We start from the raw sequence: 14,528 nt of genomic DNA on the forward strand, positions 1-14,528 counted from the left end.
TATTTAAAAACATGAAAAATAATTTTAGGCAAATAATATTAATTGTATTACAATTTGTTATTGTTTAAATTTATTTTTCCTGAAGAAAGTAACCACATATGACAAAGTTATTATATAATTCTTTCGTTATCATAAAAATAGTACAATATTTATTTATCTATTTTTAATATTTTCATTACAATTTATAATTATTTTATTCTGTTTAGTACACCTACCTGCGATAAATTTTCTTCTTTCCCGCGTCTCTCATTCCTTTACCATTTGCGATTCCTTTTCCAGCTGTAATGTTTAGAGATGGCGTTAGCGCACGGCAAAGCATTCTTCATTACATACATATGTACATACGCTCCCGTAGAACCAAACCGGCGCGGCGATATGTTTTGTATTATTTATTAGTCGTGCTGCGTTTCGCTCAGAATAGTCAGAATTACACGAGTCTTCCGAGCATCTGTCAGTCATCACTGAAACGCGACGTGCGATCGTACGACCGTCGCGGTATTTTCTAACAGAAGACCGAACGCGAGATTGATCATCCGGGCGAACAGAGTCGACTGACACACCAATTTATAATCATCGGTAATTGCTGTAACAGCTGACATGGATGATTACAGCGTCGAGCTGGATCAGGAGGCCGGCCTCTGCTGCACGTTGCACCTGTTCGCCGATGTCGCGAATACCTCGGAGATACGCGAGAAGCTCGTCGCCGGGAAGCTTCGCTGTTGCGTGGCAAAAGTCGCGCTCATAACCGATGCTTTTCAGGCGGTGGTGGCTGCCAACAAAGCCGCCCTCAGCGCTAAGCGAAATCGACTGATCACCAGGACCGTGTACACGGAGGTTTTGTTCTACCTGTCCATGTCGAAGAACATATCTCGTTCCTTGATCGAGTTCGGTATCGGTGACGGCGATAGGAACATCTTGGTGATACTGATACACAAGCCTGGCGAGGAGCGAGCCATGCTGGAGGAGATCTTGGAAAGCGTCAAGGGAGAGAGGATACCCATTTCGAGGCTGCAAGAATTTACGGATGTGAATCTGGTAAAAAAGACTTACAAGATCGACGAGGATGAATTGCGCGTCACCAGTCTGGCTGACGCTGTTGTCTCGAGAATTTGTTGCAAGGAGTTTATGTTGCCGAAGTGAGGATCGAAGAGACTGGAGGATGGCGGAGAAAGCAAGCTGTCCTTACGTGTCAATTATTATTAACGATAAGAGAAAAAACTTTATTTGGAATATGATATTTAAGTAAACAGCGGATATATATATATATAACGTTTGAAGAGCCTACATGTTTCTAGTTCCCTTTCATCAGTCAATTATATACCCTTACATTTCATTTGCGATAACTATTTCTTTGCAAGTTATCTCGCAAGATATTACGTGTGTCTGATACTAAGGAATAATAGTTGAATATTATTCATGAAAAAATATATATATATGATGTACATAAGATCCATAAATTGTTTAATGCCGAATATTCATGCAAATTTCTAACATTTGTAGCATCGTTAGGCTCGACTGAACTCCTGAACTCATGATTCTGTTATCAAAACAATTCCCTCATCATTTCTTCGTCATATTCCTCAACATCTCCTCTGTAAACATATAAAAAATTCATAGTAAATATTTCTGATCTGTTAAAATCATTTTGTAAGTCACAACTTCACAAGACATTCTGCTAGGATTAATATTTAGGCCGCCGAACCGTGGCAAACTGGTTACGGATTAAAAAAAAAATTATGTTACGGGGAGAAGCCTGATAGGGGTGAGGGAAATACGTCAGTCGGAAAGTACTTTTGTGGTGTTTCTTTTCTTCCTTTTTTTTTTTTATTCACTCATAAATAAGGCCAAAGATGCGTAGAAAACAATCGTTACATCCGCAAGGACGCGTTACACGTCAGATCCTGCGGAAGCGAAGTAGTAGATTCAAAGACAGCACCCCTTAAACGCACACTGAATTTCGCCGTTAGCGCTTCTGACAGTTTATTACGAGTACCTTGGCAGATTGCACATCTCGCAAACTGCTAAGTCCGCGGCATTGAGAAAAGTGCAGTGGGAACAGGTCCAGAGAGCTTGGTCGGGCGGCGGATTCGCGATCGGCTCGGTACCGACGCCTATCCCGCCGCTGGCCTCCGCGGCCGCGGCAGGCAACGTCCTCGAGTTGTTACCGAAGGACGAGGTTTGCGGCGGACGCGACGACGTGGAGGTCACGGATATGAGCTGCTCCACCGTCGCCCAATGCTCCGACTGGGCCCACTCCATTGCTTTCTGCTTGTCCTTATTGCGAATAGCTTCGAGCAGCGGCAACATGTGGTCCTGTAAGACAGAGTATTTTTGTCAATATTATCATTGGAATATTGGAGAGCTTGGTGATAAAGCCTCTTGGTTGCTTCTTAGATGAAAGAAAGACTCGAGTTCAATGTTTCCACACACGATACAAGGAAATCTTGAATGGAAAGTATTATTCCATTGTGACAAATGGCAGCGAGTGTACAAACGTAAACAAACTATCCCGGGTAACTGAGTAATAAATCATAATATTGCCACTCTATAGGTCAGAAATGTAAGAAGTTGCACCTTCATTGGATACATATCCATGGTAGCGATGAAGAGGAGCAAGTGAAAGTCGGAAGTCGCCTCCAGAAATTGATCGCTGTTAAATTGCTGCATGTAGGTGCACAATGAATTGAATTCCTGGACCTGTCCATCGATTTGCCTGTGAAACATAGATTTAATATGAATAACTGTAATAACTATATTCATGTATACATATATGTATTTATCTGCATACCTGTTTTCAACTGGAAATGGAGTGATGTTGTCTTCCGTGAAGAAAGTAAATTGTGGGGTAAGCGGAGTGGACGCAGGTACGTCTACCAATAAGTATTCTACTGGCAGAGGTCTTGCTAGTCTCGTCACCTCGTTTCCATACGTATCTTTCTCCTGAAGAAAAAAAAGTAGACGTTTATGTTGTAAAACCGTACTTATTATTTCAGTGGACAAAAAAGATTTTACATACTTATTTCTACCATTTTTTCAAATACATAACTACACGCTATCTATATTCCTTTTTCGCGTTCTTTATTAAATAGGCTACCTTCGCATTTGTATATCACAATTTGACGCTTTGAATTATCTGCGTTTCTAATGATGGGATTTTTAAGTCAGGTCATTTATTAAGAAAATTGTGAATCGCGCGCTACGATCTTTTTCCTCTACTATATTTACGCGAGCGTTACTTCCGTAGTAACTACAATTCGCTCGTTCACGCGGAGTGAATTATCGTGAGTTACTCCAGAAGCAACGCTCGTGTAAACATCATAGTATACCCGTAAATTCTTTTCACGGCTCGTGTTCCCGCCATAAAGACCAGTTCACAGTCCGCCATGACGCGGCGCGAGGGGCGCGCGCACGTGATTGGCGACGCCCCGGTCGCGCGCCGCACGTGATTGGCGACGTAGTTGTCGCGTGGCCATTTGCCACGCACGCGACGAGAGCCGGGACGAAGCGAAGCGGAGTAGCGGAGTTGCGACGCGACGCGACGACGACGCAATCACGGCGACGACGGCGGCGGCGAAGGGAGGTTAGTTAGCGACAGAGAGACGTATGGGAACATACGCATGCGGAACCGGGGGAGGGAGAGGAACGGACAGGGGCGAAACGAGACGAGGAGAGCCGAATCGAGCGCGGCGGCGGCGCGAGGGCGAGGGGGAGAGGCAGCGAGAGAAGCGCGTAAGCGACGGAGCGCGCGACGCGGTGTGTGTCGGTCGGTCGGTTGGTCGGTCGGTCGCCGCCATGCTAGTGGTTAGTTTAGTGAACCAAACATCATGATGTGGCAGAACGTTCGTATGAGCCTTCGAGGCCCGTAGCCGCGCGCCCGCGTTAACCGGCATGCCGTCGTTATGTTATCCATACAGTAACACTCACGACGTTCGATAAACACGTATTAAACACGTAACGCGAAAAGTACAAAAAAGTATACATACACACACACGGTACACGTATAGATAGAGAGGGAGAGATAGAGAGGGAATATACGTAGACGTATTACGGTAAAGAGAGAAATAAAATAGGGAACCCGCATTAAGCGATTCAGCGAAAAAAGATTCGCGCGACGACGACGACGACAACGGCGGCGGAGGCGGCAGTGGCGACGAGGCCGACGACAACGAAAACGAGAACGGCAACGACAGCGGCGGCGGCGGCGGCGGCAGCGGCGGTAGTGGTGGTTGTTCCTTGTAGTGGTAGTGGTGGTGGTTGTTGTTCCGCGGTGCGAGCGGAACAGCGCGCGGCGCGACGTCAGGCCCGATGTAAATCAAAGTTGCCGAATCGCACGGCCCCCGGAGCGTACGTCGCGCAGTGAGCATCGCCGCGGCACGCGCCGCGAGTGACGGAGTGCCAACGGTCAGCCTCTCCATAGCCGCGGCAGGGAGACGTTCCGCGAGACGTATACACGGTACGGAAGCATTTGCAATGAAACCTGCTGTGCGGACAGACCGAGAGAGAAAGAGGGAGAGAAAGAGAGAGAGAGAGAGAGCGGGAGAGAATCGGAGCGTCTGGACGTGTGCGTGCGTGTGTCGGAGCGGCTGTGCGTGTGCGTGTGCCAAGAGAGAAAGAGAAAGCATACGCGTATGTGTGTGTGTATATATATATCTATATATATAAATATATAGATGCATGTATCTCGCGTAAAATGCGCGCGCGCACAACCATGAGGAAGAAGGGGGGGAGAGGGACGGGGGAAGGAGCGAGACGGAGCGCGCGCACATTCCCGCGCGCGGAATCCGTCTGACACGCAGTACTCAGTAGTCTCTACGACACTCTACGAGCGGTTTTTCGATCCGCGTGGGTTTGTGGACTTGCCGCGCGCGACTCGCGATCGGCGGTTGGCTCGGGAGCTCTCGGCGTATAGGTAAACCCCCCTCCCCCCCCGGCGAGCGAGAACATCCGGTCGAGTTTTTCACCGGGTCCGAGATAACCGCGCGCGACGCCGCGCCGTCGGTCCGTTTCGTCTCGTCGGCGACGACGGACGGTTGCGACGCGACGCGCGACGTCGCGAGGAAGTGCCTCGCCGAGCAGCACTCGATACGTTTCCTCCTCCTCCACCCCGTCCGCCCGTCCTCCGGCGCCTCCGATCCGAGGACTCGTCGCCCCCTCCTCCACCCCCGCCCGCCCCGGTCGGCCCCCTGCCTTCCTTCGCGCCCCCCCTCCTGCGTTTCGCGCGCGCGAGAGAGGCACGTCGCGCTCAAAGAATGGCGAACCCCGTGCGCGCTCCGCGACGATCTCGCCGCGACGGTTTTGGCGGGATTTCCGGCGCATGCGCGCGGACCGTCGCGAGGTGCCGTTCTCTCACTCTCTCTCTCTCCGTCGCGCGCTCTCTCGCACGTGCGCGTGCGCGCGCGCGTGCGAGCGGACGAGCGAGCTCGCCGAGACGGCTCCTCTTCGAGGCCTCTCGTTGCATAATGACTTATCTATCGCGCTGATACCGCGCCGGATACCGAAAGTCGTCCACCTAACCCTCTTTCGCCCAAGTTTTCGCTTCGGGACAGCGCTTCCGCGGGCCACGACGAGCACGGGAGCATCGTCGTCGGCGTTAACGTCAGGGTTCGCCGTAAATAAGGAATCCCTCCGACCGTCGAGGAACGCAATTCGCCGCGGAGAGCGCAGATCGTTGCTCTCCTCGACGAATAGGTCCTCTTATTTACACGTCCTACGCGTCCGCGCGCCACGCGTATTTGCACAACGCGCTTCTCGAAGCGAGAGACTCGTGTCGCTCCGAAAACTTTTGTTGAGAGACAGCGGCGCGACTGAACGGTATTAAGTACCCTACGTAAATCTCTCTCGAGTTATTTAAACGGGAAGAAAATCGGAGTATAAGGTCGATTCGAACGATCGGTTGGAGAGATAGCGACTCGATCCGATGGCATCGAAGTGGTTCCGTCCAAAGGTTGACACTCGCGGGTTAAAGCGTTTCACCGGAAGTGATATTTAATTAACGTTTATTATCGACGCCGAGTTTTTCAACGTTGAGCCGTACCTCGCTGCCGCGAATGCGCGTTTCGAACATCAGTGGAATCTGCCGAGACCCGTTTGATTACGCTCCCTTAGCAAAATTGAATGATAATTGAGCGGAGAACGGGATAGCCACACTGAGAAAAAATTTTTTCTCCATTTTAGTAAATATTAGTTTGCATACAACTGTGACTTTATTAAAATGAAGAAAATTTTCCCTTTTATTAGTATGTTTTTTCTCGGTGAATGCACATGTACCAATAAAGAGGAAAATTTTCTTCATTTTAGTAATTGGAGTCACAGTTGTATGTAAATTGAAGATCAAACGAACTTACCTGTAAGTGAAGTTCGATCGAAATTATAATATATGAAGGGCCTCGTTCGAAAAGATTACAACCTGTAGTACCTCGAAGATCTTTTCGAACGAGGCCTGAAATATAACTAATATTAAAATGCAGAAAATGTTTTTCTCAGTACAAATCTGACTTTAAATTCGACGTTTCTAAATTCGACGATCGTCACTGTTATACGCGCTGTTCAGAATAATTAAAGAATCATTCCCTTTTCTTTTAGATTCTTGTCCATAAAATGAAGCGAACGTCGACGGTTACGGAAATTAAGATGTCTCGTTTACGTAAAGATCCATCCTGGACGTCGAAAAATAAAAGTGTCGCGGCCATCGGTTATCCTCTGGGACACGCAACGGCGCTACGAGAAGCGAGATCTCGTAATCGTTTTTTCCAGGGTGTTATCACGTGTTGCGTATCGTAATTTACAGTACACGGCACTTATCGAAAATACTCCCCCCAGGGCGGCACGGTCAAGGTGATCAAGGCGACGGACGGGTGCACGAGGGGAAGGGTTAAGGGCGAGCGGCACCGCGGGCGAGCTCAAGTCTCGTCGGGGTCCGCGCTTTCCCGCCTTTCGAGGTATCCCGGACGCGAATCGAATTCGCGCGGCACGAGTTGTGTTTACCCGTCGTCACGTGTGCGACGACGACGCGGCGGCGGCGGCCGCGTCGTATCGATTCCTCCGAATCGCGCATTCAAAGCCTCAAGGCGAGAGGGAAAAAGCGGACGAGTGGACCAGCCGACGACGTATTAGGACGTAAACAATACCGCGAGAGACGACGACGTCGCCGTTCGTGCCCTGCGCGCACAAAGAGAGAGAGAGAGAGAGAGCGCGAGAGGAAGACGCACGTTCGCTAAACGGGGAAAACGTCGATGACTCGATGACGCACGAGGTGCGATATGGGTCAAGGAATATAGGCCGACACGACGACGACGACGGCGGCCGCGGCCGCCGCGGCGGTTTCGCGCCGCGCTGCGTGTTCTTGAAACCGGGAAAGTCCACGGCGACGGGACGGCAGACGAGTCTACGGTCGAGTCGGCGCGTGGAGACCACGTAGTGATCGTAGTAACGTTTAGAGAGGGATTCCGCGCGAGAAAAGCGACGATGTGAGACATAGGGATTACAGAGCGAAGCACGTAGAGCGGAGAGAGAGGGAGAACGGTGCGCAGCGAGGGAAGTGCGTACACCGAGTGTTTTGTTTACATACGCGGTTGACGGCGGGTGACCTTTTACGAGTCTCTTTCCTTCGCGCGAGTTGCTCGAGGTTCCTCTTCCGCGTGAATCGCGGCTGTGCCTGCATGACACGCGGTCCCGAAGCTCGTTGAGTTCCGTCGCCGGAGGGCAGCTTCCCTACCTCGCGTCCGTAAAACGTGCGCGACTCATCGCGTTTCTGTCTCTCGAGTCGCGTTTCGAGAACCGCGCGAATATCTGTGTGAAAAAGTTTCCCCGATATTCCGTCCTGGAGGCGGAAGCCGCATCTCGGCGCGATTAAACGTCATCGCGATCTGTTTCAGGGGCACGTAACCGACAGGGGAAGCTACGCTTCCGTAATTCGCGGCGTGATGTTGCTCAAACAGGTAAATCTCTCCTCCTCTGCCGGAGTAAACTTGAGCGGGATGTGAATGGTTGGAAACGGTGGGATACACACCGCTGGGAGCGAGTAGCAGACTTGAAGGAAATTTTCGTATACGATGACGACGAGTTACGGCACGAGGCGTTTCTTATCACGATCTTTCGAACCTACGTTGGATATCGATCGACGACTGGATTCCGCGATCTAGCAGTGGAAGTTTTATTCTAACGTTCCCTCGCGCGGTATAGGCGAAGAGAGAGAAAGAGAAAGAGAGAGAGATAAAAAAAGAGAGGCTTTACATGTGTCTGTGTGTGTGTATGTGCACTGTGTTTTCGCGTATCGCGCGCGCGTATACGTTTTGCGACGAAATTTGCGAGGCACGAAGGTGGGATACGCGCACGCACGATGTGTACGTGTGTATTGCGCTTCCAGATGCTGGATCCGAGTGTGCTAACGGACCTGGAGGAGCTGACGCTTTGCGGTTGCTGCAAGCAGAAGTACAATGACGTGGAGCAGTGTCCCAAGTATCTCAGCTGCAAGCACTACTTCTGCCTACGGTGCATCGAGAACAATTTGCTGAAGGGACGCGACCTGTTCTGCGCGCACTGCTGGAAAAAGACGGACCTGGGCGACCAAGGCCCGGACGCTCTACCCACACACTCCGCTCTACTTGCCCTGGCCAACAATCTGTCGTGTTTCAAAATCACGCCGAACAACACGTCCAACAAACTCGTTGACAAGGAGAGAAAGGTAAATTGCTCCCCTAATCCAACGCTTCGCGAGCGAGATTCTTTTCCCTGAATTTCACGGGCCCGATATTATTTTCCGCGTTGCTTGAAACATTTGACGATAATATACTGAAAAGTCGGAGATCAAAATGTATAAAGTTGGTTTCAAATATAACGATCTAGGTAGGATGATCAATGATCATCGTAGGAGAGTAGCGTGACCTGTTGCGATCTTTATCTATTCGGAAACGATCCGGGAAGTACTTGTATTTGATTTTGAGAAAATGAAACAAATTGCGACGCCAGTAATGCAGCAAAATGGAAACGACATTGGAGTAGATTATTTCTGCGACGCAAAATTACGCGATGGTCGATTTGTTTCAATTCAATCGTTGCTATCGAGATATCTCTGCTGAATAAAATTGCGTCACGTGGGATTTTTGGACGACGAGAGATCATTCGGCGGCTACGAAACCGCGCGTGCGGTAAACGGCAAGCTCTTGCCGAGAGGGACGGGGTAACCGGGGTAACCGCGAGACACAGGACACGCGCGTGCGAAGCCATATCGAGAAGGAACGGTTCCGGCAATAATAGGATAATGTTGTAAGGGCGTCATCACTCTCGTTTTATCCCCAAGTGCGGACGACTACTCTCGAGTCTGCGATAATTTCGATTTTCCCCTTAAAAAAGATCCCTACGAGAAATGCATTTCGTCTTCTACTTGCGGCACTTCCTGCTGGCAGGTCGTGAACCTTCGTTTATCATGTAAACACGTGGACGCAGTATAACCAGATCGAGGACCGAGAGTCACGGAGAGTCGAGCGGTGGGGGATACGCGCATAAAGAGAAAGCACGTACGTGTGTGCTCGGAACTTCGGTTAGCGAGGCACGTACGTGCTTTCTCCTCGTGTGCGTATCCCCATCGTTCGGCTCTCTTGTGAGTCTCGGTTCCCGATCTGCTTATACACTGCGTGGACGGTTTCTCCTCGCGGATCGATAATGGTTAAATATTTTCGCAGAGTGAGAACTGTCACACACACGGAATGCCATTGGCACTGTGGTGTGCGACGTGTTGCACGGCCCTTTGTAGAGCGTGCGCAAGCCCGCAGGATCACCCGGGTCATCAGATCAAATCGCAAACCGATGCCAAAGAACAGCTCATATCCGATGTAAGTTTTTACTATCTTGCCGATCGGTCCGATCCCACGATAAACGAGAAAGCTAACGACGAGAAAAATAACGTTCGCAGGTTCAACAGGAGTTAGTCACCGTGGGTAAACTGACGGCGGATATTCAGAGACTGGCCGGACAGCAACGCGACTTTCTGTTAAAGGTGCTGGAGGCGTGCATGACATTGAAAACGCATGTGGAAACGGATCTGCAGAACGGCTGGGGTCATTTTCCCGAGATAACGGAGGCGCGCGAGACCCTAGGTAAGACGAAGATTGGCCTGCAGATGAGCGAAACCCCGGGCGACGTGTACGGTCTACATTCGCAGCTAGTTCTCGAAAAACAAAGATTGCAGTCCAAGTGTCAGGAAATGATGCTGCAGTGTCAGCTGGATGATCTCATCGGCAATTCCGGAGTGGTATTTGATTTCGCCTTGCTGAAGCAAGCATTGGCGGGGATACACACGACGGATCCAATCATTTCTCAGGGCAATGGTAGTCGTATGTCAAATCATCTCGCAGCCACGCATAACCCACTCTTGTTCCTTGTGAATTACTGCATGTCGCAATTGTACACGCGTCACATCGTCAGCAAGCAGCAGCACATGCCGAACGGCTCGATGGAATACCACCATTCAAGTATGATGCCACCGCCACCGCAACAGGCGCCATCCGTTCACGTTCATCAGGGTCCACCGCCGCAACCCAACCAAGCTCCCCAGCAGCTCCTCATTCCACCCGGTTCACCGTCCATCAAACCCGTACCGCCTGCACCGCCCAATGCCATAATGCATCCACAGCAACAGTCGACGTTCATGCCTGACGCGATCGGTACCGGCGTCGGCGGCGGTAGTCTAGTGACCGTCCACTCGTCCCCGCAACCGCCGTCCAACGCGATGACGGCGACGTTGACGCGAGGTCCCGCGAATCCGTATCCCCTGTATTACTTCAACATCGAGGTGAACGGCTCGCCGCACGGGCGTATCGTAATCGAGGTGCGACCGGATGCGGCGCCGAAGATGGCAAAGAATTTCAGCGTGCTGTCGACGGGGGAGGCCGGAATCGGTTACAAGGGATGCACGATATTCCAGTGCTGGGAGGGCGAGTCCGTGATTACCGGCGACTTCGAGCTTAACAACGGCCGCGGTGGACGCAGCATATTCGAGGACGGTTATTTTATGCCGGACGATACCAAGTTCCCAGCGGTTAGGGGCGCGGTGGGCATGAGACGGACGCAAAAGCGGCACGACAACCTCGGCATGGTCGGCTCGCAATTTCGCATAATACTGCAGGAGATGCGCGGCTTTACTGGCATCTTCGGCCACGTAGTCGAGGGATTGGAGCTGGTGGAGAAGATATCTACGTTCGGCGACCAGACCGGCAAGCCTACCAAGAATATTCAAATCACGAAATGCGGTAAATTGTAACGTTTATGCTATCGCTGTCGCGCGGTTTGTTGCAACGCCGGGTAAATCTCCGAGAAATGAGAGAGTATGTACTCCGTATATATGATATAACGCCGTATACAACACGTTTTCCTGCTCTAGATAACCGAAGGAAAGTCGCCACGGTATCCCCGACTCGCGCGCGTTTCGCGGGAGAAACTTGTACGTAAGAAGAAACGTGCAAAAAGAAATCGCGTTACACGTAATTGTCCGACGACGGGTGACGATTATTGTTATTATTATATCCGCCGCGCGTATGTCCGCTCGGGGAGATCGTTGCGACACGTTTATTAGCTCCGCGAAATCCTCGAACGCTCTGTACGAGTCATGCAACTTAATTAACTATTAACAATAGCGTCTAAAGATGTCGAATCTATTTTTAAAACATGGGCGTGTGCGAGAAGATGAAAAAGAGATAAAAATCCATATTTTGCTATTGACTGGGAATCGATACGAGATTCTGCTAACAATAACGACGATGATCGATTTACACACGAGACACACACACATACATACGTACCTCAGAGATCGACCGTGATATCGATACGACTTCTCTAGCTGATATACGACATATTTGTTTTTTTTTTAGGGAGAGAGAGGTCTGACGTTTATTTTGGCTATTATCGGCATTAACTCTTCTACGACGTTGTAGTTCATAGAACGCGTTTGTCGCGCGTTTGAACGTGATATAATGGAGAAAATAATACCGCGCGGATCGCGGCAGACGGTTCTCCGGCCGGCTGCGAGCGCAGCTAATGTTTTAGGTCGTAGATAGCGAATAAAAGGGAAAAAAAAGCACGCGTAGAATAATCTGGGAATTTAAGTGTAGCGAACTGTGTCGGAGGCAACCGAATCGTGTGTCATGTACGCGAGACACATTTGCGAAGAAAACGAAAGAGATGAAATCTGCGCACGAGCGCAAACATTCGACTCTTTCGATTCTCTTGTCCTTTTATTATATTTTTTTTTCTTGGCGACCTTCGCGACTTGCTGCTAAAAGTCGTGAATCGCGTGATTCCATGTACGCAGGTCTCGTTTAGATATCTTAGCCGAGAGAGGTGGAAGAGAGATATCGGCATAGTTAATCACGTAGGAGGGCAGGTTTATGGTTCGTCGGACACGGCAATCGCGTATCGTATCGTATCGTTCCGTTCCGTTCCAGGGGTGCGAGGAAAAAGAGCTAAAAGGGAAGAGAAAATAAAAAAAAAAGATATATTCATCGCGCGCGCGCGTTTTGCGAAGAAGAATCTTGCGATCACCGCCGCTCGGATACTTGCGGCCCGAGCCCGTTTCCCTTTTCGTTCTTTGCGAACTAGCGAACCGTCGTGGGTTATATCTGTATTTAAGATTAGATCTCAAAATACGTCGCATATGTATGCAAGGCCTAAATACTACTACTGTAGACCGTAAGCCTCGTGTCGTCTAATCGGAAAACGGAAGAATAAAAAAAGAAATGTGCGGATATATATATATATATTAAACGAATCATTCCTCGATACTATATATCGAAAAAATACTACGATATAATGTAACTGCGTTATAATTACTCGTCTGAATCCTCGTAATGAAGTCTCATGCGTTATTATCGTTACATACAATGTCACACACGCGCGCGCGTACGCGGGGAGCGGCTGCGTATCTTTCCCTCTCACGCGAACACACGTGCGTGCGAATATATCTCCACGCGCGTACAAGGCAAGGCACACTCACGCGTAATAAGCAGAAATTGCACGCCCTCGCGTCGTCGCGGATATGCCTTCTCGAAGAAAAGCCTCATTCGATGTTGAACTTGAAAGTTTTAACACTTGTTGATTAGCTGATTAAAAAAAAAAAAAGGAAAAAGAAGAACGCGTCTCTCGCGATCGACGTCGCGATGACTGACGCGATGCGAAAAACGCGTCACGTCGCGTGTCGTCTTTAGGGATAAATAACTCGCTCCTGTACGATCAAGAGCGGAAATGCTGTCCGTGTCGAGTGTAGCGAAGCCGAGAACTGCGTTTATACGTCGAGCTTCTTTCTCTCTCTTCTCTAAAGAAGAGAGATCAGTAAGTTGGCTGGCTGGCTAGCTAAGATCTAGAGAAAGTCCAGCGAGACTCGTAGATAGAGAAGCTGGTTCGATCTAAAGCAGTTCGCAATCTCTTCACGCCGGAAGGCATTTTTGCTGTCGATTGCACATGTACAATATTGTATACACGACGACCGTAAGGGGGTTTGGAGGGGGGGGGATTGGATGATTGTGTGTTCGAACGGATGGATGAATGAACGAATTCTCTCGTTTCGCTGCTGAACGGGGAAGACTCCGACAAATTGTAACTCTTAGTACGTAATCGTAGACGCAATCGTGAGGAAAAGAACATATTGTATCGAAGCGAGTAAAGATTAGGCCCAACTGTACACGTACATATACACAAAAAATACACACACACACACACAGATACAGATACCTATGCGCGCGCGTATGCATATATATATATACAAATATATAAACTACGTATATTTTTATGAACGTGATGAGGTTACAACGCATAGCTTGTAATATCGATTCTAATGACCGACCGATTTACCTGGCCCCTCGCGTGCGATTAAACGATTGAGCGGCTGTAAGCACTTGGACAAGTTCTTTCCTCGCCTTTCTACCTCGCCATTATTTCCCTCGGTATCTCCGTATCTCTCCTTTTTCTTACTTCCGCTCTATCTCTTTCTCTCTCTTATTCCCCCGCTCTCGAGTTGCGGTGATCATTGAAAACGCAAAAGATCGTGATTTTTTTTCGGGTTCGCGGTAATCACACCGTACGAATCATCGTTTAAACGAATTTTATTATTTCATTATACATGTACGAAGTGAACGTTTATTGCCCCAACTTAAATGTACTTTTAATCGATCAATTTTGAGTTATTCTTTCATGTATTATAATTTGTTCGTATCCTATATCTATATCTTAAGTTGTGCGACAAAATTGCGTAAATTCCAATAAATATTAAGCTGCGATAGACATATGTGAAAAAAAATTCGAAGGCACTCGTTCGATATACATGTATTGTTAGATCGAAGTGATTCAAGAAAGCGTAATCGAATAGAAAATAAAATCGATATGTTTGAACTTACCTTATAGAAGACATCCGGAACGTATTGTTTGTCGGTGGACTCGATCACGTAGCCCAATTCCGGTGCGTCTTTTGTAGGAACCAAACAGCCGTCTCGTACCAACGCCATGCATTGATTGGACACCTGATAGCCCTCCATGTGCACTTG

General features: G+C 49.1%; 3 protein-coding genes across 9 annotated transcripts; 2 read left to right on the forward strand and 1 right to left on the reverse strand.

Annotated features, from left to right (window-relative positions):
* Positions 1 to 352: 352 nt before the first annotated feature.
* Positions 353 to 1,153, forward strand: LOC112468566 (EKC/KEOPS complex subunit TPRKB-like). The gene has a single exon (XM_025037797.1). The coding sequence runs from the start codon at positions 598 to 600 to the stop codon at positions 1,138 to 1,140; it is 543 nt and encodes a 180-aa protein (XP_024893565.1). The 5' UTR covers positions 353 to 597; the 3' UTR covers positions 1,141 to 1,153.
* Positions 1,154 to 1,192: 39 nt separating this feature from the next.
* LOC112468565 (nuclear protein localization protein 4 homolog) lies at positions 1,193 to 14,522 on the reverse strand. The gene is made up of 5 exons (XM_025037796.1): positions 14,382 to 14,522; positions 2,789 to 2,940; positions 2,575 to 2,713; positions 1,994 to 2,313; positions 1,193 to 1,592 (listed from the first exon to the last, which is right to left on the reverse strand). The coding sequence occupies exons 1-5, from the start codon at positions 14,517 to 14,519 to the stop codon at positions 1,544 to 1,546; spliced, it is 798 nt and encodes a 265-aa protein (XP_024893564.1). The 5' UTR covers positions 14,520 to 14,522; the 3' UTR covers positions 1,193 to 1,543.
* On the forward strand, positions 3,696 to 13,879 carry LOC112468563. Of its 7 annotated transcripts, none has more exons than XM_025037786.1 (5): positions 3,778 to 3,801; positions 7,875 to 7,937; positions 8,366 to 8,683; positions 9,681 to 9,830; positions 9,911 to 13,879. In XM_025037786.1, the coding sequence occupies exons 1-5, from the start codon at positions 3,793 to 3,795 to the stop codon at positions 11,255 to 11,257; spliced, it is 1,887 nt and encodes a 628-aa protein (XP_024893554.1). In that variant the 5' UTR covers positions 3,778 to 3,792; the 3' UTR covers positions 11,258 to 13,879. The 7 variants fall into 7 exon arrangements, with proteins under 7 accessions (XP_024893555.1, XP_024893554.1, XP_024893559.1 ...); XM_025037791.1 differs by lacking the exon at positions 3,778 to 3,801 and adding an exon at positions 3,808 to 4,453; XM_025037790.1 differs by lacking the exon at positions 3,778 to 3,801 and adding an exon at positions 4,712 to 4,909.
* Positions 14,523 to 14,528: the final 6 nt, after the last annotated feature.

This window comes from Temnothorax curvispinosus, unplaced genomic scaffold (genome assembly GCF_003070985.1).
Source record: "Temnothorax curvispinosus isolate PA1 unplaced genomic scaffold, ASM307098v1 QBEX01018628.1, whole genome shotgun sequence".
NCBI lineage: Eukaryota > Metazoa > Arthropoda > Insecta > Hymenoptera > Formicidae > Temnothorax > Temnothorax curvispinosus.